Source organism: Cyrtonyx montezumae, unplaced genomic scaffold (genome assembly GCF_038088225.1).
Source record: "Cyrtonyx montezumae isolate F1298 unplaced genomic scaffold, pur_monq_1.0 scaffold_12, whole genome shotgun sequence".
NCBI lineage: Eukaryota > Metazoa > Chordata > Aves > Galliformes > Odontophoridae > Cyrtonyx > Cyrtonyx montezumae.
The window spans coordinates 5047401-5073025 of record NW_027071848.1 but is presented as its reverse complement, the minus strand read 5'-3'; the positions used below and the strand labels follow the sequence as shown (position 1 = coordinate 5073025).

Here is a 25625-nt window from a genome sequence, read left to right as displayed (position 1 = left end):
ATGGGAGAGGTTCCCCAGCCCTCTGGTCACCCCCGTGGCCCTCTTGTGGACCTGCTGTGACAGTGGGTTTATGTCTAAGGGATTTCATGCGCACAGTCAATCAAATATGTGATCTTAGCAAAGCTAACAAAGCTTACCATCAGTGTAAGATGTGATCTCAGCAAATCAGTCACTTACCAAGGATCTGTATCAGCAAAGGCATCCTGGCATTAGGGTGTAAGGGATCTCTGCACAGGCATAACCTCAAGAGGCACATCCCTGCTCACAGGGAGACACTGCCGTGCAGCCCACTGCCATCAGACCAGCTTACACCAGGGTGGAGCTCAGGGCTGTGTCCATCAGCTCTTCAAAACCTGCAAGGACAGAGACCCCATGTCCTCTGTAGGCGCCCAGACACAGTGCTGGCCCGTCCTCATGGCAGAAAAGCTTTCCTAGCAGCTCTGAACCTCCCCTGTGCCTGTCCCCTGTTGTCCTGCAGCACACCGTAAGATGGAGTAAGATGGTGCACCTGGCTCAGTCATGAAGCTTCTTCTTACAGATGGGGTCTTGCTCCTGAGCCCCCTCTTTTTATGAAGCAGATAGCACAGAAGCTGCAGTATTTGTGCATGTTTGCTACGACCCAGTGTTAATGCATGGCGGTACGGTAACGGGTGGGCAGTGGGGTATAATGAGTACTGCAGAGGACAGAGAAACGCAGGTGAAGGGTGACATTTCGGTTGTCTCTGAAGCAAGCCGCCCCATTCAGCTGAACTGCTCCGGGAACCACGTGGGGGCCGCAGAGGACTTCTCACGGCAGTTTTCCTCGCTGAGAGGACTGGCAGCGGTACTCCACGTTTTGTCCGGGGCTTAAGCGGTGACTCTGACATCTGAGCTCGCTGTGTGGCTGCTGTGTGGGATGCAGTAACTGGTACAGCAGATCTGTCCGGGAGAAACACAAGCTGAGCACCACGGGACTCGAGGCTGCCGGCTGTGTGTGCTCCGAAATCCTCTGCCCCTCTGCAAAATGAATGAGGTGACTTGAAACCGGGGATAACGATGGGATAAATGCAATAATACAGCAATAGTTTGTCCCGTGAGATGACAAACTCTTCCTTCCAGCACAGTGGCCATCCATCAGCCAAGCCAGCACGCAGCTCAGAGCCAGCAGCAGCTGCTCCACGGCACCCAGGAGCCAGCCCACGGCTCAGCCAAGCAAAGGGGCCCCGAACAATACCGCACAAATAAATGACATCAAGGTCAGAGCCGTGCTCCTTTGGTGCTCCTTTTACTTCAGACCTTGTGCCCGGTGTTTGTCAGCTGGCTCTGAGCCCGTGGGGCTGATCCAACCCTTAAAGAAATGGGAATTGAAGTCTTTGAGTTGAAATTGAAGCCACCTAGCCAGCACGTTGGTGCTTGGCATGTCCCTGCGCAGTTGCCCCAAATGAAACCTCTGTTCTTACAGTTTTATGAGGCTTCGTCCTCACAAGCTTTGACTTCATGTGCAAATCAGAGACATTCGCTTTGCTGGCACTTAAAGGGTGTGCTGACCTTTCAGTCCTGAGAGGAAAATCTTGATAAAATCACTAATTAATGACTGACTTTGAATCACTTGTCCCAGATAGGAGGATAAACAAAGAAGCTGAAGGTCTGGCTGTTAGATGAGAGAGAAAGGTTTTTCTTTGTAGAGCAGACTCGGCTGTTAAAATACCTAAAATGGTGGTAATTGATTTATATTCAATTATTTGAGTGCACAGAAGCAATTATCGCTCATCCTCAAAGCCTCGTTGTACTGTGAAGCGTTACCATGCCAAAAAAGATTCCATATTAGTTACCAGCTGATGAGGAACGGTGGCAGGAGGATGGAATTTCACTTTTATTCGTAATTGACACAAAATTTTGCCTCTCTTTGCTCTTTGTATATCGAGAACAAAAGAGATGTTTACTCCAGAGCTAACAGATTTAGCTCACGAGCCAATGACACGGAGCTGGAGCTGGAAAGGAGGGGATTTGATCACACTTATTCCAACACTGACTGGTAATATTCAAACAAGATTTGTCCAGCTCGACTCACAGCCATCCAGGCTGGGTTTGTATAACCAGAGGGAATGGTAGGGGGCTGTGTCGGGGGAGGGGCAGCTGGGGTCAGGGAAAGGTGGGCATGGAACAGGATGCCCAGTGGGCACGGCCCCGAGCTGCTGGAGCTCAGGGAGCACTGGGACACCACTCTCACACATTGGGTTTGGATTTTGGGTGACCCTGTGTGGAGCTTGGGGTTGGACTCCATGGTCGCTGTGGGTCCCTTCCAACACGGGATATCCTTTGAGTCTATGATTTAACAGTTTGAAGAAAAGAACATCCAGGTACTGTTAAGTATCCTTGTCGTCGGCCTGTGACTCAACCCCAGCACACAGACCCATGTGCTTGGCCGAGTTCTGGCTGACAGGGCCGGGCCGAATCTGCCTGGCGGGGTAGCAAAGAGATCACAGATAAAACATTATACCCCCATCTAAGAGAATCATTTAGGAGATCAAGGATCATTTAGGAGATTAAGGATCATTTAGGAATAACACCGCAGAGCTTCCCTTGGCCCACCTAATGCTAAAAACTCCTTTTCACTGCATTTCACTTTTCTGTTGTGACAGAGGAGGGGCAGCTGGGGGGCAGGGAAAGGTTCTGCCCCAATGCAGTGGTGGTGACGCCGTGACCTACAGACAGCCATAGGTCTGTGGACTGGGAAAAACAAGCCTTCAACAGCACACTTATATACGACTGGAGGATCTGAAAGCATAAAAGGCTGAAACTCTCCAGTGCAGTGACATTCCTGGCCCCGATTTCAGAAAATCAAGCTGGTAGGCATGAACAGCTCCTGTTTCCACCTTGGTTGTGTGCACATGAATGCAGAGCTACTCTTTCCCTCCTGCTGCCAGTAGCTACAGAATGACCTTCACTTTTTGCACCATTGACAAATGCAGTTTATTGACAAAGACATAAAACAAGCAGACTTTACAGTAAACTTCTTTTTTACTAGCCTCGTTCGGACAACTACATCAGCTCATCAAAGATAAGCATGTCCAGAGAAGGGCAACGGAGTTGTGAAGGGACTGGAGCACAAATCTTATGGGGAGCAGCTAAGGGAACTGGGATTGTCTGGGCTGGAGAAGAGGAGGCTCAGGGGAGACCTGATCGCCCTCTATAATTGCCTGAAAAGAGGTTGTGGTGAGGTAGGGGTCGGCCTTTTCTCCAATATAATAGTGATAGGGTGAGAAGAAATGGCCTCAAGTTGTGGTAGGGGAGGTTCAGGTTGGATAGTAGGAAAAATTGCTTCTCAGACAGAGTGGTGAGGCATGGGCACATGCTGCCCAGGGATGGGGTGGAGTCACCATCCCCCGGAGTCACCAGGTGTTCAGGAACTGTGGAGATGTGGCAATGAGGGATGTGGTCAGTGGGCATGCTGGGGGTGGGACGAAGGTTGGACTAAGTGATCTTAGTGGGCTTTTCCAACCTTAACGATTCTATGACTTGTTACCATCAGAGGTCACAATGTATTCGAGCAATCCTAAACTCAGGTCATTCAGTTAGCGAACCCATCCAAACACAATGAGAGAATCCTTTTTTCTTGAAGGTGCTTTGAAAAAGATGTTTAAGTAACAAAATACTGAGCTGCAGCAGTGGCTTTTCACTGTGAACCCTTCGTCAATCAAACACCATTAAAGACAAGGTGAGCTTCCTCACTCGAAAAGAGAACAAGGGGCTGGAGGTGCGGTGCACAGCGTGCAGCGCTGCCCAGGTATGGCACAGTCGAGTCCACAGAGAGGAACACCTCTGAGTGCTTCTAAGCTGGCCCAGCCCCACTGACAGTCACACAGCTGCTTCTCCCACAGCTTTGGGACAAGATCCAACCCAAGAAGGCTGACGCTCTCCATCAGAGCAGCCCAGGTCACCACACCGTCAGCAGAGCGCCCAAAAGCAAGAAGCACCTTTGGTCAGATCTCCCCTTCATAGAGTCAGAGAATCACCTGAGCTGAAGGGACCCTCTGAGGCCATCTAGTCCACGTCCCCTGCCACAAACAGGGACACCTAGAGCTCCATCAGGTCGCTACTTCAAATCAAAGAGGGAGCGAGGCCTGCGGGGAACCAAACCATTCAGGTTTGCGGCCTCCACACGGCGCATCCCTGAGGCCGCTCCCAAAGGCCTCTAAGGCATTATCCGAGCAATATTCCACTGAAGCCTGCGAGGCAGCTGACAGACAAGGACGGCCACGAGGTCTTCAGGGTGAGATCCCTGAGAAATACACATTGGCATACCGGGCTTGTGAAGCGAACAAAGTGGACATAGGAGCACCGCGTTCGTCCGTCGTGGTTCATCTCCACAGAGCTGCACACCCCTCGGGCAACTTCTGGGGTGGTTGCAGTTCTCTCTGTTTAAAACTAAGGCCGTTTCAGAAACAAACGATCTCAACGGTTTATTTCCAGATCCTGACCCGAACTAAGTCTTAAGAGCCTAAATCCAGCTGAAAAAAAAAAAAAAAATGGAAAGCTTTACCTTTCTCGTAACTCTCACCATCGGCAGCACCGAGGGGAAAACCTCGGCCTTATCCGTCTGTGAACCCCGTCTCAAAAACAAACAAGGCGCTCGGGGCTGGCGGGGAGCCAGGCTGCGGGACCGCCTTCCAAGACCCGCATCTCAATGGGAAAGCTCGCAGCGATTCCGAGCTGTTTTCATAACTGTAACCATTCCCATCCCCGGGCTTTATGTGGCATATTAGCATTCCCCGCTTTCAAGCAAGTTAAAGCAACAGCCGGTACAAACGAAGGCGAAACAAGCACGGGGCGCTGCGGATAAAATACAGCGTTTCAAAAGATTTAGGAAAGACAATAAGCACCGCCTGTCTTAACCGCTGCCAAGAAACCCTTACAGAGGACGGAGACGCGGTGAAAAACACTGGAGCGCCGCGTTTCAGCAGCGCTAAGGAGCACGGCTCTTAGATCTACTGCGTAGCTTTATTTTTGCACGGCCTATCGCAGACTCTTTTACATAACTTAAACGATTATCAAACAAATCTCCTGTACACAATGAGAGCGAGCCGCGCCGCTTTCCGAGCTCTGACACATTCCTGAAAGACCTCCAGGGGACGCGGGGATGGATGGCGTAGCCGGGGCGGCCGCGCTACGCAGAACCGACGCTGTCACTTAAATTCTGCTCGCACGATCCCCCGTCAGCTCGCGGGACACCCCGGGTCTGACGGCAGCGTCTGCGTTCGTTCGCTTTCGCTTCGTTTTCAACCCGTTCTCGTGTCCTCGGCTGCAAATCCACCGGGGCGGCCGGGAACGACGTTAAACCGCAGCACGGAGGTTGAGTCGAGCTTTACTTCCGAACCCGAATCGCTCGGAAGCGGTCGCGGCCGCCTCCCAGCGCGGTGCCCGTCGCGATGTCACGCCGGACGCGTCCGCCGCGTCCCGCCCGCCTACAACACGCGGCCCTACCGCACGCTAACGCTCGCTAGAAAAAAACACCTGGAGGAATCACACGGTTCAGTTTTATTGGCGAGTCCGCCGAGCTGCGGGACGAGCGCGGGGACATCCCCGACGCCGGCGCCTTTCCAGCGGCGGCCGCGGCTCCGCCTCGCCCCGATCGGGCGAGCCCGGCTCTCCTCGCCGCCCCGCGGGTCCCCCGGGTCCCGAACCGGCCGGGCCGCTCCGTCTGCCCCCTCCCTTCGTCCGCCGCGGAGGTGCCCGGGCCCGGCCCCGCCCTACAGCCCGGTGTATGCCGCCCGATGGAAGCCGGCGCCGTACTCGTAGGGCAGCTGCAGGGGGCACTCGGGGAAGAAGGGCCCGAAGGCGTCGCCTCCGACGGACGGCTCCGGGTACAGCGGGCGCAGCGCTTCGGACGGAGCCTTCTTGGCCGGGCTGCAGGGCCCGGGCGGGCTCCAGGGCGGCTCGGGGTACGGCAGCCCGCCCAGCAGCGGGTGCGGGGCGGCCTCGTACATCCCGTGCTCCATCCCCAGCTCGGCGGGCGGGCGGGCGGCGGGGAAGGCGTCCCGCGGAGGGCACGCGTGCTCGGGCAGCAGCGCGCCGTACTCGGGCCCCAGCAGCTCCAAGAAGTCGGCCGCCTCCTGCCCGCCCGCCTTCTCCGCCTCCTTAGCGCCCGGCTCGGTGAAGAAGGACGGCGGCAGGTTGCGGTCTCGCAGCGGGACCTTCCGCGGGCCGCCTCCCGCCGCCCCTCCGCCGTCCGAGCCCGCCGAGCCCCGGCCCGGCCGCAGGGAGCCGAAGAGGGCGGCCAGGCTCCGGCTCTGCAAGCTGCTGCCCGCCTGCGAGCCGTCCCGGCGCGGCGGAGGCGGCGGTTTGGGGCAGGGGGCGGGCGGAGGGGCGGCGGGCGGAGGGGCGATGATGCCGGTGCAGCGCTTGATCTGCTTCTGCAGGTATTTCCTGTGGTTCACCTTCCGCTTGGACTTCACCGGCTTGTCCAGCGCCAGCTTGATGTTGCTGGACGCGGAGTCGATGAAGCTCAGCAGGTCCCGGGTGGCTTCCTTAAAGTCCCCCGCCTCGCCTCCTCCTCCTCCTCCTCCTCCTTCTCCTCCTCCTCCTCCCTCGTAGCCCTTCTCCAGGTCGGCATAGCCCAGCAGGCCGCCGGCGGGGAAGCAGAAGGAGAGCAGGTGGTGCGGGCTGAGCAGCGCGGCGGGCACGGCCATGAGCCGAGCTCCGCAGGGCTGCACCGGGACGGGCACGGCGGCGGCGGCGGTGGGGAAAAAGCGGCGGGGGAGGAGGAGGAGGAGGAGGAGGAGGAGGAGGGCCCAGCGCGGGGCCGGGCACGGGCATCATCCCCGCCTCCCACCGGCAGCGCGGGGTCGGGCGGGCGGAGCGCTCGGGCGGGGACGGCGGCGGCGTGGGGCGGGTGGGTCGCGGTCCGGCCACGCGTGGTGCCTGCACGGGAGGGATGTAGGGATGGGGAAGGGTGTGAGGGCGAGGGGTGCGAGGAGCGGTTGAGGTCCGTGGGGTGCTCAGCGGGCTGGATTTTGGTTTGGGGTTAGAGCCGGGAGGTGGAGATCTTTAGCGCTCATCTCAGCCCTCTGAGCTCTTGATTTCGTTTTGAGCAGGTTTGTGTGTCCAAATAGACGTGTCTGGTTTCGGCTGGAATGAATTTCCTCGATCTGCCCCAATTCATTATAAATGCGGCAGAACAAAAAAGCCAGAAGGCAAAGCCCTGTGGAAGAAAAGGGAAGCGGGCTCCTTCCCCGGGCTGTGCTTAGTGGGAAAAGGGAGAAGTCCCGCCGAGTTCACTCCGCTGTGGATTCCAGCCCTGGCTGAATGCGAAGCAAACAGGTATTGGGATGAGAAAAGAGGGGAAATCACATACTTCATGTGAGAAAAAATAAAACAGGCTCAGTATCTCCACAAAACCAAAGTGGTGATTTTCTCACGCAGTTCCTCACTGCAGCACCTTGCTCACTGCAAGTTTCAGCGCAGACTTAAAGCTCTCAGACTGTTTCCAAGGGTCTGCTTCCAACACGGTTTGGCTGCAGCCAAGATCTCTGCGTGGAGTAAAGGGATCCCCGCGTCAGAGGGCGAGCTATGGGAAACGTATCTCTCTCCATATAAGAATGGCGACATAAGAGGTGGATTTAACTGCTTAGCTCGAGTACGGCCGACACGGATTAGCTACCCTCGGGTCCCGTCAAGCCCTGTCAAGCTTTGCAGCCTGCTCCGAGCTCCCTTATTGATGGGGAAATGTAAAGAACGACATACACATCCCCTGCATTCTCCTCTGGGCAGCTTTGAGGCCGCTTCAAATCGCGCCGGAGCCTGGAAAATGGGACGTGACTATCTGTCCAGCTCGGGGCCGCTTCTAACCCGAGCAGCGTGACCCAGCAGCTGAGCCATCCTCAGGCTGCGAGCTGCTTTGGCGTTACTGCAGCAGTATTTCATCGCGGCCCTAAAGGGGCTTGCTAATGAGGCGGGGTGGCATTGTATGCAGAGTGGCTGAATATCCGGTGGCTCAGAGAAAGGAGCTGAGAGCCCTGCCTCGTCTTCTGTAAGGCTGAATTCACTCAATTAAACAGCTGCGAGAGCTCAGAGATGGCTTAGTGGGAAACTTTATTACCTCCAAAAATAAATAAATAAATGAAAAATTGGAGAGTATTAAAATAATCACCAGGCGTGCAAAGCAAAGTTTGCATTCAGTCATGCTAGGCGGCCACATTTACGTATTCTAGACCAGGTCTGGAGCTTTAGAAAGCCTTCATAATTGCATTAAACATGCTTATTCTCCATGTTCTCTCAAGCAGAGCTGATTACCTCAAGTTGGGCAGTGCCTGGAGGGAAATTTGCTAAGCCACATGATGTAACAACTTGCACAGAAATCTCGTCCCTTCCAAGCAAGTAGCGGGTTGGTTCTTCCCACAAAACTGCTCTCGTGCCCAGCGGCCAGGACAGCCAGCAATCCATCTTCTGCCTGGGCTCACTCAGCCCCAGCATGGCAGCAAGCACTGAGTTTTGCTCTGCAGGCTTGGATCGAACATGGAGATGCTTGGAGGTGTCCTGGCGCTTCCAGTCCGCTCTGAAGATGAAACCAAGGTTGTGCAGGCAGCAGAGCTGGCTTTTGCCAGCAGCACACTGACAGCCCAAGCTGAAGGGAGGGGCAGGGACGCATGGTGCACGCTGGTACAGCAGGTCCAGCTCTCAGCCACACAATCTGCCTCTGGTGAGGAAACTGTTTGTTACCCCTGCAGACTGAGCAGGCCAGGAAAGCTTTCCTTGGGCACAGTGAAGCAGCAAGCCTTGCTCGGCTTGCAAGCACGTGCAGAAGTCCTCTCGATGCTTGTGGAGTCCTGACCCAGGGATGGGCAGTGGGGTCCAGCCCGAAGGAAACATCTCATGCCAAGAACACGAGCAAGGAGCATCTCAAGCTTTATCCCATCACCAGCCAAACCTCCTCTGGCAGAAGGCAAACCAAGCCCCCCTGCTCTCCAGCACTACTTTCACTGCAGCATCAGGAAGGCAGCGTGAAAGCAGGAGCATCTTTGCAGCTGGGGAGGGAGGATTTATTTTCCTGCCCCCTTATGCAGGCCCACATGGTTATGAAGGTATGGGAAAGTCTCGCTGCCCGAACAGGTGTCACTATCCAAAACCCACAGTCTCATTTCCTGATCGTGTCTTAATCTGCAAGTTGGTTGTGCAAGTTGATTTCTTGCACATTCTTATATCAGTGGGAATTTCTGCCCTTCCCTGACAAGTATTATAGGCAGCCTTTGACATACAGCCCTACAGGACCTAAATAGGCTGCTATTCTTTCCCTACACTGAAAGGGAGCTTTGTGCCAGGGATTCATTAAACTGCACTGCACAGCCCTTCATAAATGGGCTCAATAATGAACAGTCGATTTAACTGGAAAAGCTGCTGGAGCTGTTAAATTAAAGGGAAATAAAGTGCACTTCAGGCTCAGTCTGCCAGAAGAAAATGTTGACCTAAAAAAATCTTCATTTCACCGAATCTCTGCAAACAGGATAAAATCTTCAGGAAGTTTATGCTGACCACAGTCAGAGAATTGTTAAACCACACCAGCTTGCTTCCTTGATGATAAAGAAAGAAAAACCGATGGTAAAATATTCAGTAAAATCAGAAGTGGGGTTGAAGGGCACATTCCACATAAGCCTGTACCTACCTACATTCAATATCTGTGCATACATACAAGGTGGTGTGGCTTACCCAGTCCCTATCTGCCTTAAGCCACTACATGTCATAGAAGCTCAGCTTTGTAAGGCGCTCTTCTATTCAAATTAATGTATTAGTGGACATGGGAACACAGACCCAGCACCCTGCAGGCGGAGCCCTGTTTCCTTCCTGCAGCCTCTGCATTCCCCTGCCAGTTTCCCCTTCTTCACCTTGTTGTGTTTTTCATATTATTCTGGAATATATTCCTCCCTGAGTACAGTGCAGGGATATTTCTGGTGAAGAAATAGTTGCTTGCTTAGGCCTTCATCCAGTTCACTATATGTATCAAAGGTTTCCACTGGAACCAAGCTCAAAAATGTATCAGTGAATTCATTTCCTGACTGATGATATTTTCTGGATTCTTTGGGATTTTTCTGCTCCAGTCCCACAGAGCTCAGTTCTGGGATCATGTTATATACAAGACATCCGGATGGTTTTGCCCATGTGAGGAGTGCAGGACTCAGACAAAACATGGCCCACGTGTTCTCATCACCCTGGATGATTAGAATGGTGCCTCGCTCAGCTGGGCCTGACTCACCTCCTGGTTTTAGGGGTGCAATTCCATATTCCAGTGAGGTAGCTGGGGTTGCTTAGTGGTGAATCGGTGGCCATCTCATCCTCTCTCACCTGAACAGTCCTAGGTACTGCTCCACGGCCATGTTACACATTTTATTTATTATCTGTGTGTGAAGAGAGGCTGTGGAGATAATGTCTGGAGATAATCAAGGCAACCTGGACACTTCCCTGAGCAACCTACTGTAGGGAAGCAGGGGAGATGGACTGCATGGTTTCTAAAGGTCCCTTCCAGTCCTTACAATTCTCTGATTTGAGAACTGTGAAGGTTATGAGAGCAAACTTTCAGGACATCACTGAAGTTACCTTTAGTAGAGTCGATATATTTTTCATACTTTCTGAAAACAGGAACATTCAGGAAGAGAATTAGCTATGAAGTATCAGACTTGTACCTAAACTTTGCGTAATTATTCATGGAACCAGTGTAGGTGACCTCATGGCTCCCTGAGAGGCTCTGCCAGAAGGTGCTGTGTGGTTTTGGAGGGGAAAGGAGCTCCTTGAAGCCTACCTAATGCAATAGGTGACGATTTAGGAAATGATTCCAAAATAGCCTTCATTTATTTCCAGGTGGTCACTGAAACGGAAGGCATACTCCCAGTAAAGCCATTCCCATTGACTGTCACTGAGTGACTCAATGAGTCCCAACCTCTTTGTCCTCCATTTGGGAATAACTGATTTTCTTGAGCCATGAAACCCCATGCCAAAATCTTCCTACGACGTGTGGCATCTTCCCTTGGTGTTGCTATGATCTAAGCATAGCTTTTTCTTCCTCGGGGCTCTTCCAGCTCCAGCTGTCTCTAAGATGATGCTTCAACCATGCAGATAAGCCCCTAATTTGGAGATGATCTCAGGTATTTGAGCCCATGGCAATGCTATCTTTAGTCCTTTTAGTCTCTTAAGCAAACCTGGCACAGCCACAGCTCATCCAGTGCATCTGCAAAAGTGTAGCTACCTCCAGCACCTCTGGAGCTGCTCTGTTGCTGCACTGTGTGCTAGGGCTCTGGGCTCAGGTACCAAAATGGTCATATTTACTGAAGAAATTCTTTTTTTCTAGTGTGTTATAATTGCTATGAGATCTGCATTACTGGATCATCTTTCTTGCCCATAAGGCCCCGGACCATAGATCAGCACAACACAAGGCAGCACGTAGTATCAGCCACCTGAATTAACCCCTGGGCTTCAGTGGGATTATTCTCAGGCTGGGATTTGAGCATATCTTGCTGGACAGAAGTCTTCATTCACAGCATTTAAGACCGTTTGGTGGCACGGAGCTACTTTTTGAGTGTTCATAGTATTCATTAGTGTTTGAGGCAGAAATCATAGTAACTATAAAATACCTAAACAAATACATAATAAATCACTATACACACACACACACACCAAGAGTGGGAGCATTCTGTAGTGTTTGCATACAGAAAATACACACAGTCTGAAAATACTGTAAAAAAGAATTCATTTAGGGAGCTGTAGCTGACAAAAACGTTACATTTTCGTTACCAGGAATGCTTTCTTAAACAGATGTTTTCAGCCTTTTCTTAACAGAGCCGCTCACAGATTGTCCCCTGAATTATTTCATGTTTAGAAATGGTGCCTTGTTAAAAGAGAGAGAGAGAGAGAGAGAGAGGGAGAGAGTAGCACAAACTGCCATTATCATGCAAATCACCCCAGAGGAAAAAGGACAGTGAAAATGATAGCACTGATCTAATTATCTGCAGGCCAATATAGCTAAGTCACTGAAAGAGGCCCACAGAAAAGGCTGCCACAGAAACACAAAAAACAGCCAGAAAACAATAAGGAACTTAGCAACAGTATAAAAACGGACTTCTTTCTGTGCACAAAGAGTTGTTTTATGAGCATTTTTCTTGCTTTCAGTTTGCAGAAAAGGTTAGAGCACATTTTAAATTCTACGTCAGGGGGTTTTACCCCCCTCAGCCCCTGCAGCCCCTCTGGCATGCTGGCATATCTCTACGTGCCCGGTGGTGGGAACACGGCTGCTCCTGCTTAGTGTGTCCAAACCACCATGCGTGCTGGGGATCCGTGTGACACGCTGGCTGGATCTTGGCAGGGGCCTGGGTTTCCATCATGATGTTCAGGCTTTTCACTCTTTGCATGTTGGTGCTGTTCTTGCTGCTCCCGAGGGGATCCTGGCTGGAGGATAGAAATGTGGCACTGACGGAGCGTGGTTCAGTGAGCACGACGGGGATGGGCTGGGTTTGGACAAGGTGATCTTAGATGTCCTTTCCAACCTCAATGATTCTGTGATTCTCTGATTGTAGTCTATGATTTATGCACTGCCCGCCCTCCTCGAGCGACCCACACAAGGGCTTCAGTGCTCCCTCCATGGAGAGCTGCAGCAGGACACAGCTACTCCAGCCTGCACACATGCACTGCTGCCCCTGTAGCCTTCATTTGTCTCTGAAAGTCCGTGAGGTGCTACCCACCAGGTTGCCAAACACAGATTCCAATGAGCAACTAAAAAAACGTCTTAAAACCACTGATTATGTCTGACAAAGAGAACCTCAGGTAAGATTTTCACCCTCAGCTCTTCTTGTTGAGGGAGGGGAATAGGCAGTTCCAGTATAACTTTTCTGCCCTAATTTAGTGGTCTGCTTTGAAGTTGAATCCTGCTTTGTAATTGCCTGTTTTCTCTACTAGGAAGAGAGTCCCAGGATCAATCTCAACTAACTACGTTCACTCACGTATTATTCAATCAGTGCATCTGCCAACTCTGCCCGCCTTTCTTTGGAGCTATAGGCATCAAAACAACACAAAACAGTTGCCCAAATGTCCTGAAAACGCTTCTTATCCATCCAGAGATCACCACACTCCATTTTGAGAGGGTAAACTCCCTGGCAGTAACTGTTTATGCACAAGATACAGGAGTGCAAACACTGTGCACTCCAGGTTTCATAGAATCAAAGAATAGTTACGTGTGGAGAGACCACTTAAGACCAATCTAGCTCAACCATCAACCCACCACCACCGTACCATCAAACAATGTCACATCTACTCTTGAAAACCTGCTGTCTCTACCACCTCCCTCGCCAGCCTGTTCCAGTACCTGAGGCAATTTGTTTGGAGGATGCTGATTATTTTCACGAGGGACCATCCTCAAGACTCCGCAGTCTTGAGCCCTCCCCTCTGCTCTCCATAAGGACCATAAGATATGGACCACCACAGAGTAAACACACGGCTTCAGACTCACTATGTAGATGTGGATTTTCCTTAGAAGGATGGTATGAATTTATGGGAAGGAGTGGGACAATTAAAAAATATATGAAAAACAGCAGAGAAAGGCATCAGTTTCTATATTAGAAGCTTCCATCTTTCTATATTAGGGGACAAATCTTTCTATATCTGAAGAGGCACCACACAAAGACAAAAGACATAAATCAGACGAAGGAAATTGCCACGAAAACGGAGGCAGAGAAGCAAAAGGCACTCAGCCCCTCCATCAGCTGTCTGGAGCACTCACTACATCTTATTCTGAATAGACCAAGTGTCCCCCGAGCCCACCTATTTCCTTGGGAGACTTGAGAACGTTGCTAGCATTTATGCTGTTGGAGGGTGGGAACTGTCATTTCAGTGAATAGTCAGTTAAGGTCAGAAGACAGATTTTGTTGGTAAAATTGGCTGTGTCAGATAACTGTTAGTCATGGTGATTATCTGCCAGGGAATGCAAACAGACTTCAAAGCGATAAGAGGAGCTGCTGGCACCAGGGATCCTGTTTAAATTTTTTTTCAGTGTACATGGAATTTAATTTATGCAGTGTTTGCAAACAACATCTGATCACTGCATCAGATGGCCCAGGGACCTGCTCAGCAGCTGCCAAACTTGCACCCAAACAGACTGACATCCTCCTTTGCTGCACTGGAGAGATGTGAGCCTTCTTTCTCAAAACTGGGCATTTTTTGTTCTTCCACGTAGCGAGTTTCTCCCCATCTGATCTCTTCTACAGCATTATCTACCCAATATACCACATTATTCCCTCCCTCTCTTTTATACTGGCATATCTGCGGCCACAGTCAAAATTGTTTTGACAAATGCCTCAAACAGCTCTTGTGTTACAGTCACCTTTTGTACGGGACCAGAAGGCACCATCTGGGACACAGAGCTCAGAGAGCTGTGCAGTCAGGGGTTCCCAAGGCACAGACTGCAGGAGGATGGGGATTCTCAGGGGGCATGCATCACTCTGCTTGTCCAATTCTTCTAGCTCTTCCCAAAGCTGACTTCTGAACTCTGCCAAGGAGAGGACATGAAGCTGCTGTAGCAGACATGTCGTTCTGAAGGACCTCTGTTGGATATCCCCCAGTGTCTCCTTCTGCTCTGGCTGACACAGTGACAGCAGCTCTCTGCCTTGAGGATGAGCCTCAAAGAGAAGGACGTTTATCTGTTGGGTATTAGCAGAAGATCAGATTTAATTCCCTGCCTAGTGGGACATTTATTGCTTGATGTCGGACCAAACATTGGTGCTGAATCCCTATCAGTTTCTGGTGTAGCTCAGGGAATATCACCTAAATTCAGACGAGTTATGACAGTGGTGGTATGCAGGATTGTGAGACTCAAAGGAGGACATGGTCCTGTACCCAGCACCAACATAGTGGCACAGGAACATCATTCAGGTTGTGTTCCTTCACTCCAACACATGGCTGCACAGAGATCTCTGTGGGCATGACAGGGGAGCTTGTCATGTCCCCTCACCTCATCTCTCCCTTCAGAGTCATTCTGGATTCACACTGTCACTGCTTGCTCAGCCTCACTGTGCTCTAGCTGGCCTTACTGTGACCACAGCAGGCATGGGAGGACCGTGTGATGCCACCATCCCCATGTCCCAGCTCCACATGCCACTGCCAATTTCCCCCTCCCAGCTCCCAGGGCTGCTCCTCCTCCAGCCACCACTTATCGTTATGATTGCCTCAACCCAAACCAGCAACATCTGGCAGCATCCCACTTCCCTGCTTGGTACCCCCGGAGCAGGGACAAGCACTGAATAATCCCCCTGAGTTTGGTGTGTGGTCTGGTGCTCCGTGTCCTCCTGCAGACAGTACAGAGACGGGGGTCGCACGGGTCATCAGAATGCTAATAAGAAATCTGATTGATGAGCCGGTGCCTCAGGGCTGAATGGGATACTTAATTAATGACTTCTGCTCTGCTTAAGAAAAAAAGTTTCTCTTAGCTCCCATCCCTCTTTTTCTTAAAAAAAAAAAAAAAAAAGGAAACCTCTATAATCCTAAGTTTTCCAAACAACATAAAGGGAACTTCAAAGACAGACATGGGCAGTTTTTATGTGTCGGGTTGGGTTGGTTCAGTGATTCTTTCCTTTCTTTGTTTACAAGGGCAGCCAGGCTTGATTCCAAGGCTGAAAAATAAAAGGCCACATTGTTTAACCAGATTCTGGATTTTTACAAGAAATTTCCTCCTTCCCAGTAGGGCAATTAACTGCTTCATCTCTGGGTCCATGAGCCCCAGACTGTGCCATTGGCCCCGTGAAAAGCTGCAGCATTCGGTTCCTGCCAAAACATGGCTCTACTTTGGAAACAAGACGTACTGAGGGGATGCTATTGTCCCACTAACTGCTAACCAGGAGCCAGGGCTGATTTTTGCAGGGAAATAAAAGCCTGTGAGGGGAAAATACCTGGCAGGTACTTAGCCTTGCAGTGTCGAATGGGATTTCAGAGCAGCAATTAGCAATAGGAAAACAGCAACAGCTTGAAACAATCTCTTCGTGATTGATTTGGAGGGTTGTTTCATGCTAACTGAATAGCAGCAGGAAAGATGAAAAGAAAAAAAAAAAAAAGAGGAAGCACACACACAAATGGATTTTGAAACTCTGAGGTCTTTTTTAGGAGCTAGATAAGCTGCAGCATCCATTGCAGAGCGGGGGATGAAGGGTGGCACACAGGGTCTGGTGGCTCCTAGCATTCACCTTTCATCCCAGGCAGCAACCCTGAGCCCCCAGATCACACAGGGACAGATAGTGTGTGGGAACGTCCTGCTGGAGCCCTGCAAAGTGGGATGGGGCAGGCCCGACTGCCAGGGTTTCCCTCCAGAGCTCACTGCAGGGACACATCAGTATTCTAGTGCAGGAGGATGTGGTGCCATCAAACCAGGTTATGCCAGGCTGCTTCACTGGGGCTGTCTGGATGCTGCAGCCTGGCTTTGGGTGTGACTTCTCTTTGCAGCATCAGGGTCTCTTCAACTGTAGCTTTAAATACAGTTAGAAATCATTTGTTTCCAAAAAACCAAGCAGCACAGAGAATCTGTGTCTGTCTGAATAGGGTGTGAATTTACTAGGTGGCTGGACACCAGCTTTGGCCAAGCACTGGTTGCTCTCAGCTCTGTGGGGGCATTTAGGAGTCCCTTATTCAGCTATTTTATTACCTGAATAGTGCTGACCTATTTAGAGCCACAGACAAGTTCACAGCCACTTTCCTCCATGCAGACTTTGGCTTGCAACCCACTGCCATGGCCTCCTACCCAATTCAGTCCAGGAGCCAAACCCTGCATGGCAAGGGTGCAGCAAAGCAATAACACGAAGTACTCTGATGTTCTCAGTAGCCCACCTGACCACAGCGAGGTTCAGATTGGACATCAGGAAAAGGTTCTGCCCCAGAGGGCAGGGGGCACAGCCCCGAGCTGCCGGAGCTCAGGGAGCATTGGACAGTGCTCTCACACGTCAGGTTTGGGTTCAGAGTGGTTCTGTGTGGAGCCAGGAGCTGGACCCAGTGATCCTTCCAACTCAGGATACTCTATGATTCTGTGATTTTAGTTAATTTGAGCAGGTACCAGTTTGATTTTAGCCCATCAGCTCTCCCCACTGCAGGGGGGAAACCTTTTAAAGAGTTAATAACCAGAGGGGCTTTAACCAGGCAGCAGCAGCAGCAGGAGGAAGAGGGCAGAGGTGTGGGAATGGAGCAGGTCTCTGACCCTCACCACAAACATGCGGAGCAAAACAAGTGAGAAAAGCCCCACCAGGCTGATGGGCAGCCAGGAAAAACAACAAACCAACATCTACGCCCAGAGCTCATTTGCATTTGTATTGGGCACTTGGGGAACAAGGATAAAACACTTTATTTTCCAGTGGGGTCCACAGAATATGAATTTGTGATTCTCTGAATATCAGCAGCAACATCCGTGCATGAGCACAGAAGGGAAAACCAAAGTGTTTTTGGTGATCTTGTTCTTAGCTGCTAACATCAGAAAAACACATCACTTGCTGCTTCTTCCTGGGTCCCACCAACAGCACAGGCACAAAATAGCAGTGACTTCTGGATGCACTGTGTTGGGATGGAGAAGTCAAGGAGGGAGGTGTGAGGGCGATGGATGTCATAAGCAATGTGTTGGTTACCCATGGATGAGGTGAAGGACCTAGAGTATAGAAGCAACATCAGAGTCCTCTGTACATCACCTCCACATGAGCAGAGTAAAAGCAAAGCAAAATAATATCTTCAAAAAATGGGAAAACATTGAGAAATGCCACTTCTGCCCACTGACACAGTTTGTATGGCTGAGCTGCTTCTCAGGCTGGGCTGCTCTCTGTGGCTGCAGGATAGAGCTCTCATGCTTCCAGTTTCCAGACAGAGATCCCATCCGCTTATGTTCCTGGACTGCCTAGCCCTGTGCCTCCAAAATACATTCAGTGCTTTCCTGATGGACCTCTGGGGCTCCCTGGTCTGGTGACTTTGCAAGTCCTCCTGGGGGAGGATGAACTGGCCCAGTGTGGGCAGCTCTATGTTGCCAGCTTCTTTTTGCTGTACAGTTCTGTTGAGATTTCACAGAATCCCACACTGGCTGGGGTTAGAGGGGACCTCTGGGTCAATCTGGCCCAACCCCTGCTCCAGGAGGGGCACTCAGAGCACTGTGCCCAGGGCCATATCCAGGCAGCTTCTGGAGGTCTCCAAGGAGAAGGCTCCATAGCCTCTCTGGGCAACTTGTGCCAGTTTTACAATTTACTCATTCTGCACTTTGAAGGACTGAGGATAACAACTGAGTCCACGTATCCCAAGTCAAAGTGTTGATGCTACTGTTCCTTTAACAACCTGATGAATGATTATGACCTGCTGGAGAGGAGCTCTGAGGAGAGGGACCTGCGTGTCCTGGTGGATGTCAGGCTGGCCATGAGCCAGCAGTGTGCCCTAGTGGCCAAGAAGGTCAATGGGATCCTGGGGTGCATTAACAAGAGCGTGGCCAGCAGGTTGAGGGAGGTGATCCTTCCCCTCTACTCTGCCCTGGTGAGGCCTCACTTGGAGTACTGTGTCCAGTTCTGGGCTCCCCAGTAACAAAAAAGACAGGGATCTCTTGGAAAGAGTCCAGCGGAGGGATACAAGATAGATGAGAGACCTGGGTCAGTTCAGCCTTGAAAAAAGAAGACTCGGAGGGGATCTGATCCATGTCTATAAATATCTAAGGAGCGGGAGGCAAAGGGATGAGGCTGTGGACTCTTCTCAGCAGTGTGTGGTGATAGGACGAGGGGAAATAGCCACACACTGAAGCATGGGAAGTTCTGCACGAATGTGTGTGGGAACTTCTTCACAGTGCAGTGACGGAGCACTGGCACAGCTGCACAGAGAGGTGGTGGAGTCCCCTTCTCTGGAGACATTCAAGACCCACCTGGACGCCTACCTGTGCAACCTGGGCTAGGGAGCTGCTCTGGCAGGGGGTTGGACTGGATGGTCTCTGGAGGTCCCTTCCAACCCCTGCAATTCTGTGAACCTCAGCAGTGCTCCAGGAGTGCTCCATGCCCAGGGTACTTCCCAGTCACCAGTGACAACCTCTGTCCCATGTGCATGGATGGAGCCCTGGGCAGTCTGGTTTGGTGGGAGTGCTCCCTTCCACCCCAAGTCATTCTATGATTTCATTCTATGATTCAGATTCAGTTAACTTCAGACTTTGCCCATGTATCTCCTCACTGCAGCCAACTGTGGGGGCTTTGGAGGACAGGGGTGGGAAGGAGGGAGATAGCAGAGGTTGAGCAGCTGGCACTGGATCACACCCTGGGCTGGGTCACCACCTTCCTTCTCAGCTGACCCACTTCCAGCGTTGTGATCGCTTATTCCCACGCCACGTCAAAGAGAAGGTTTACATTGTCCACTGGATATTAATTTAAATTATTCTGGGGTGCTTGGAAACCACCTCCCCCTGTCAGTCTCCATGGAGACTATCTCAGAGGCCGGGAGATACAAACAGGCGGCCACCAGCACACCAATCTTCCTTCCTTCTGCTGCAAACCACCAAGAGCAGTTTTCACTGTCAGAAGTGGAAAGGCTCAGATTTTGCTGAACAACTTGCTGGGACGAGATGGAGAGATTTTTCACTCGTTAGGCAGCAGTACAATATCCTGTTAATAGTGGTTTCCATTTGTTCCACAGGTTCACACGCTCGTGTTGTGGCTCTTTTCTTCACACCAACATCCTGCTGCTTGTTGATGGTATTAATAATACACCCAGCAGGAGGCTGTGCCCCCTGGGCTCCGGGCTGCCTGAATAATTATTGAATGACATTTGGGTTGTTCTGTAAATTACTTTGTGACCCTGGAATTCAGCAGGCTACTGCTATAACTCAGGCTCTCGCACTTGATTGCACTCACCTCCTGCTGCTCTGACATTTATTAGTCTAGTTTGCGTAGCAAGTGCTGACTTCATCTGCTGGGAGGAAAAGCAGGAGCCTATGCTCTCCTCTAGCCTGACCCAGAAGGGCCTGGCCTTTTTAGTAGCCCTGTTCATGGTAATTGAGACGAGGGACTGCTCTTTGCAAGGAAATAACATCCCTCGCTTCCTCTCCCACTCTTGGGACATGCAGGGAAACGCTGAGGGGCAGCCAAGGACCCCAGTCTTCAACCCCAAGTCTTCAGTCTTCCCAGGCTGCCAGGGAAAACGTCACTCCTTTCTTTTTCAGGGAGGAATTGTATTTTTCCCACGCATGGTTGCACACACATAAACATTTCATAAAGCTGAGGGCACCGTTCTGCCCTTGGACTAAAGTGATATGGCTCTACACCACCAGAGCCTGCCTCAGCTGAGAAGCTTTGGGCAGAGGTCTGTGGGGTGCTGGGAGGAACACCAGCAGGCATCCCACACAGCAAGAGGTTGGGCTGCTTCCTATCAAACTGATGCATACACAGGAGTGGAAGCAAAGCTCTGGGTCCTTGAGGAACCAGTGCTGGAAACAGTGGTCCATGGGACCGTGTCTGTCATCATTCCTGAAAGTCCCCCAGCATCAGGCCAGACGTGCTGGGTAACTTCCCTGGGAGCAGGGAGCATCACTCATGGATTTGGGCAGTGACAGAACACAAGAAGATGTAGTATTCCTCCTGAAGGAAAGAAATCAAGGCCTCTCTGGACTTATTCTGATCCAAAACTCCTCAATTTCAAAATGGTTGCATTATACCTGTGACACAGCAATGGTGATGCACAGTTCTCTCAAATACTCATTTGAACATATGAACCATCCTAATCTAGTGCGACACGTCCCTGTCTGTAGGGGGAGTTGGAACTAGGTGATATCCAAGGTCCCCTCCAACCCAAACATTTCTACGGCTCTGTGATCCTCAAAAACTAAATCTTAGCTGCCTGAAAGGAGGTAACACAGGCAGCTTTTCTTCTGCACTCTGTGTTTTTTCTTATCTGTTAAGGCTGGTCCACAGATCCTTGCAGAAATTACTGGGTTTGTTTTCATCACAACACCAAGACTGTGCTGACTGAATGACACTTCTAACACTCATCACTATGACTTCTGGTCAGCGGGGTCTTGAGAGTGGAGAAGTGTAGGGCTGTCCTGCTTGACCTACCAGCTGAAGCTAGACAGAAAAGATGACACTCTGCCTTATTTCTATGTTGTAAGTACTTCAGAAAGGAAGAGCTTTTAAGAATAGTCCAAGCCACAGTCATCTGTAACAGAGAAGAAAACACACTGCTCACAGGTTTCACATTCTCCAGCTTTTCTTAGTCTTGCACATGACACTGAGTTGGAGGGAACAGTTAATACTCTCAAGGAAGGGCTCCGTTCAGACAGTTTGAAGGAAAGAGACAACAAAAGCTCAGGAAATTCAATCAAACTAAGCACAGAGTCCTGCCCTGGGAAGGAATAATTCATTGCATTGGAGGCACCCAGCAGCAGCCCCTGGAACCTACAGGGGCTGTCAAGGAGACAGGGCTAGTTCATCACTATGGTATGTGGTGGAAAGATGAGACACCCAAGCTGCCCAAAGAGGTTCAGACTGGATGTCAAACTTCTCCACCACATGCAGCAGGCTGCCCACAGAGACTGCTCCATCCCTGTACGATTTCAGAAGCCAGTTGGTCACATGCCTGAGCAGCCTGGTCTGGCCCTGCTGTACCTCCAACCTGAGCCATCATATGGTTACTGATCACACAGCAGCCTGTTGAGGATATGACAAGGCCTCTTTTTACAAATTGCTCTTCCCTCTTTCAGAAAATTCACTTCAGGACACAGCCTAGTTTGTAGATTGCAAACAAACTCTTTGAATGTAGGGAGATCAGCGATCCACAAGCACAACCCTATGGAGGACAGAGCAGCTGAGTGATGCTGGGTTGGTACCAGCCAAAACTTTCTGCACCTTGAAGCATCACCCCTCCATGCTGCACAGTCACATTCCCCCTGAAGAAGCTTCACCCCATACACATCCAAACCTTTCCAAAGTGCTGATGTGGAAAACACGACCTTTGGAGAATTCCCCAAAGCCAATGGCTTTGCATGGGAAGTGCTGCCCTGTGACACAGACCTGGATGCTAGATGCAATTCAGCCTCCCCAGCTGCTCATTAACCCCTTCTGCATTCTGATTTGCAGAGATTAGGTTTTGCACACTGGCAAAAGGAGGGCCCTTCGTTCACACCGTGGTCAAAGGGAGCAGTGGGTGCTCAGCAGCCTTCAGGATGGGCCCAGGGTTGGTTACACCCCTGGCTATTTGAGGAAAATCTTTGCCTCTCAGAGCTCCCTGCCTCTCTCCTGTGTCTTTGTGTTCTCTAGAAGGTGAAGCCTACGGGTATAAAAGCTGCAAACAGTTCCTACCTCTGGAGATCAGGCATTTACTCCAAGAAAGAAAGACCAATTGCTTCCCAGAGCATTGTCCACTCACATTAGAGAAAGGATTAAGCAGATACATTCAGCTATTCTAACAGATTTTCTTTAAACCTTGAATACGCCTCTCACACTCGGTAAGATAATCACATTAGTTTTGTCATTAAAAGATCCCTTTTATAGAAAGTACCTAAACCGCTTAAACCACCCAGAGAGGTCGCATACATTAGAAAACAACAAGACAAACGGAAGGGATTTGCTATCCCCCCCTCTTTGGGGTGCACTGCCTCTGCTTTCTAAACCAGGGGACTGAGCTAAAAGAGTTTGCAAATGGTCAGTGGTTTGCAAATGGTGGCCCGAGGAGCACTTGCTCCCCACCGAGGAAACACCCCGATAACACAGAGTCCCAGAGCCAGCACGCTGTGGAGACACCCACACCTTACAACCACAGCACCCCAGCAGCCAGCTGATGTTCCTGGGCACAGCAGGTCCCCACTGTGGTTAGGCTCCAATGAGCAGCACAGTGAGCTGTCAGCATGAGAATTAATGCTAGAAAAAGCAAACTCTTTACTGAACTTGCACTATTTAAAGGACACTTACAAAGTGCAGGCTGAGGTGGGGCAGTGAAATTGAGGAATCAAAATGACACAGGAGCACGAGCATACTGGTAGCAGTGGAAGCTACAAGTAGATGCTAACATGTTTCATCAATTTATCCCAGACATCATCCTAATTTCAGAACTTTTGGTGTGGTGTTACCTGAGCAGCAAAGCAAAGTTGTTCACTGTTTTGATGCCATTCCTCCTGACCATCAGACAGACAAAGATCCCACCACTCGTTGTGGAAGAGCACTAATGCATCTAGCATGCAAAGTCTTCAACGCACAGAAAGCTTCTAGGTAATCTATGATTACTTTCAACTCATTTAGAGGTGAGACTCAAAACAAAACAGCTTTCTTAAATTTTTTTTAGAAACATAAGTCAAACAAAAATGTGTTATTTCAAGCACTGACATCATAGCCAGGGCACAGTTTGGGAGGCAAAGCTTGCCCTGCGTTCCCAATTGCAACACACTTAGACATCACATTCCTGGCTCCTAGAGGAGGCTTTTCTTTCTATAGCTTCCTTTGATGATACAATATTTGACAGTCTGCAAAGCTGAAATTGCCTACAGGTACAGCAAGCTACAAGCAGGACCCACTTGGTGCCTTCCCAAGATGCTGCAGCCTCAGCCCTCCCTGATAACTCCCCACGAAGCACAGTCAGCCCCCATCAGCAACAGTCACGGAGTGCTGTGCGCTGCTGCCAGTTAAAATCACTTTTGTCTCTGCTACGTAAGAAATACTTGGGACTGAAATAAGCTTCCAAAAGCAAGATGGTTTATCCTCAGTGCAACTGGATTGTATCCCAGAGGGAACGAGCAGTGAACAGATCTGCTCCTCGCTGCGCAGCAACAACTCTGAAATGCAACACAACCAAATGAGTGCAGAGATGCTCCCAATGTCTGGAGTGGGGCTGTGTCATCACCTTCACTAGCTCTCTTCCTGCTCCATCCCACTCAGGCACAAACAGATTTGTCCTCTCAAAATAAAATTCACTTCCAGAAACTTGCATTGCAGATTTTTAATGTGTTTTTGATACAAACTGCAATTGCAGCAGTAAGATTCACGTGCTGGGTAAGTCATTCATCCCTTTTCTCTTCTTTTCAATGTCTTCCACGGTCAGCAGCAAACATACATTTTAAATCCAAAACATTCATGACACACACCAAGGGCTTGAGATGAAGTACATCATTATACGCCTGGAAAAAGAAGTCAGCCATTTCCCAAGGCCTATTTTGTTCTCACCTACATAAGCAATCAGTAGAACTAATATTTAGATGAGGTAGTTACACAGGCAGTTCCTCACCAGCATACATTAATGTGCACATAAAATTTAAGACAAGGTCTGAATGCTTAAGATGTTATTCATATTCCTGTTTTCAGCCACTTGAAGGGAAAAAAAAAAAGAACAACTGATAACAGAAAGCAAGTCACCTAATTCATAAGCTGGTCAAAGTCACAAAACACTGATCCAAAGTGTTCTAGAGCCAAAGAATCTCACTGCTGAAGCCAAGCAGACAGCAAGGTTTAGAAAGAAACTGAATAAAACAGAGTCATTTTTGGTTTAAAATATATTTTCTTCAAAACAGTTAATGTAATTCTACATTCTCTAACTGCTTTGCTCAAGACAAGAGCACAAGACATTCAGATTCACACAGTGTTTGTGCTGATTGAACACAGAGTAAGGTGAGACAACACTGGGAACTCCGATGGAAAGAAGATGCACAGGTATGTATTAAAAGATGAAATTTCAACGTTGGGTTTGCTTTGTTCCCTGAGGGCAGGAGGAGACTGCTAACAGAAAAGACCACTTAGTTCAGTATTTGCCTAAGGCACCATCAGGCCTATCAGCCAAGCTGAGAAAACTTTTCACCCAAGCTGGAATTTTAGGAGCCTGTGGACAACGAGCTCTGCCCTGAGCCTTCCTGAAATGCAGTTGTCCTTTAAACTGCAAAGAAGCCTTTCTGAAGAAGGGCTTCAGCGTGAATGAAGCTAAAGCTGGAAAATGAGGGGACTGCCCCAGCCATTTATTAATGTCAAATATGCTGTCTCATGAATCAGGGCAGTTTGTCTGGTTTGGAAGCCTTACAGAAAGCCCAGTGCACCTGGCTTGTTGAGCTCAGCACCGTGCTCCAGCCTGCTCCAAGAGGATAGCTGCATTCTGAGTTTTGAATAGTTTGTCCCGCAAACAATTTTTGTAAAAAGGCTTTTATTGAAGAGCCATCAGCAAACAGATCATGCAGAATTTGAACAATACACAGAATGGGGGGGAGGGAGGAACCCACACAAGGCACAGCCCCAATTATTTGTCACTTTGTAAGATCTACCCAGCACAAGTGTCACACTTTCTCTTCGAAAGAATGGCTTTGAAGGCTTCCTGATTTGAAAAAAGCCAAGTGTTTGTGGGAGACACACACATATACACACACAAAACACACCCAGAGTTTTCTTATCGCAGTGGCATTTCAGGAATAGGATCAACTGTAAAGGAAGAAATAAAATCCCTGATGCAGACTGTGCATGCTCAGACAGTTATCAGCAGAAGGAGTCCGGGTCCAGCCCTGATCATTCAGTGTGGAATAGAATGGAAAAGCCATTTAAGGCAGCTTTGATTAATAAACTTCCAGAAAACTAGTTTAAAAAATAAAGATATATTTATTCTGAAGGACAGGGGCTATTTAGTTTCCCTACAAACTGCACAGCCAGTTTCTGTCCATGCCTTCCCTA

At 50.0% G+C, this 25625-nt stretch overlaps 1 protein-coding gene across 1 annotated transcript; it reads right to left on the bottom strand.

Annotated features, from left to right (window-relative positions):
- Positions 1 to 5429: 5429 nt before the first annotated feature.
- On the bottom strand, positions 5430 to 6734 carry FAM181B (family with sequence similarity 181 member B). Its single transcript, XM_065730330.1, has one exon. It carries the CDS (start codon positions 6666 to 6668, stop codon positions 5730 to 5732), a length of 939 nt encoding a protein of 312 aa, XP_065586402.1. The 5' UTR covers positions 6669 to 6734; the 3' UTR covers positions 5430 to 5729.
- Positions 6735 to 25625: the final 18891 nt, after the last annotated feature.

Bases quoted from the DNA above. Each gene is read 5' to 3' on its own strand.
- FAM181B (XM_065730330.1), bottom strand. From the start codon at position 6,668: ATGGCCGTGCCCGCCGCGCTGCTCAGCCCGCACCACCTGCTCTCCTTC.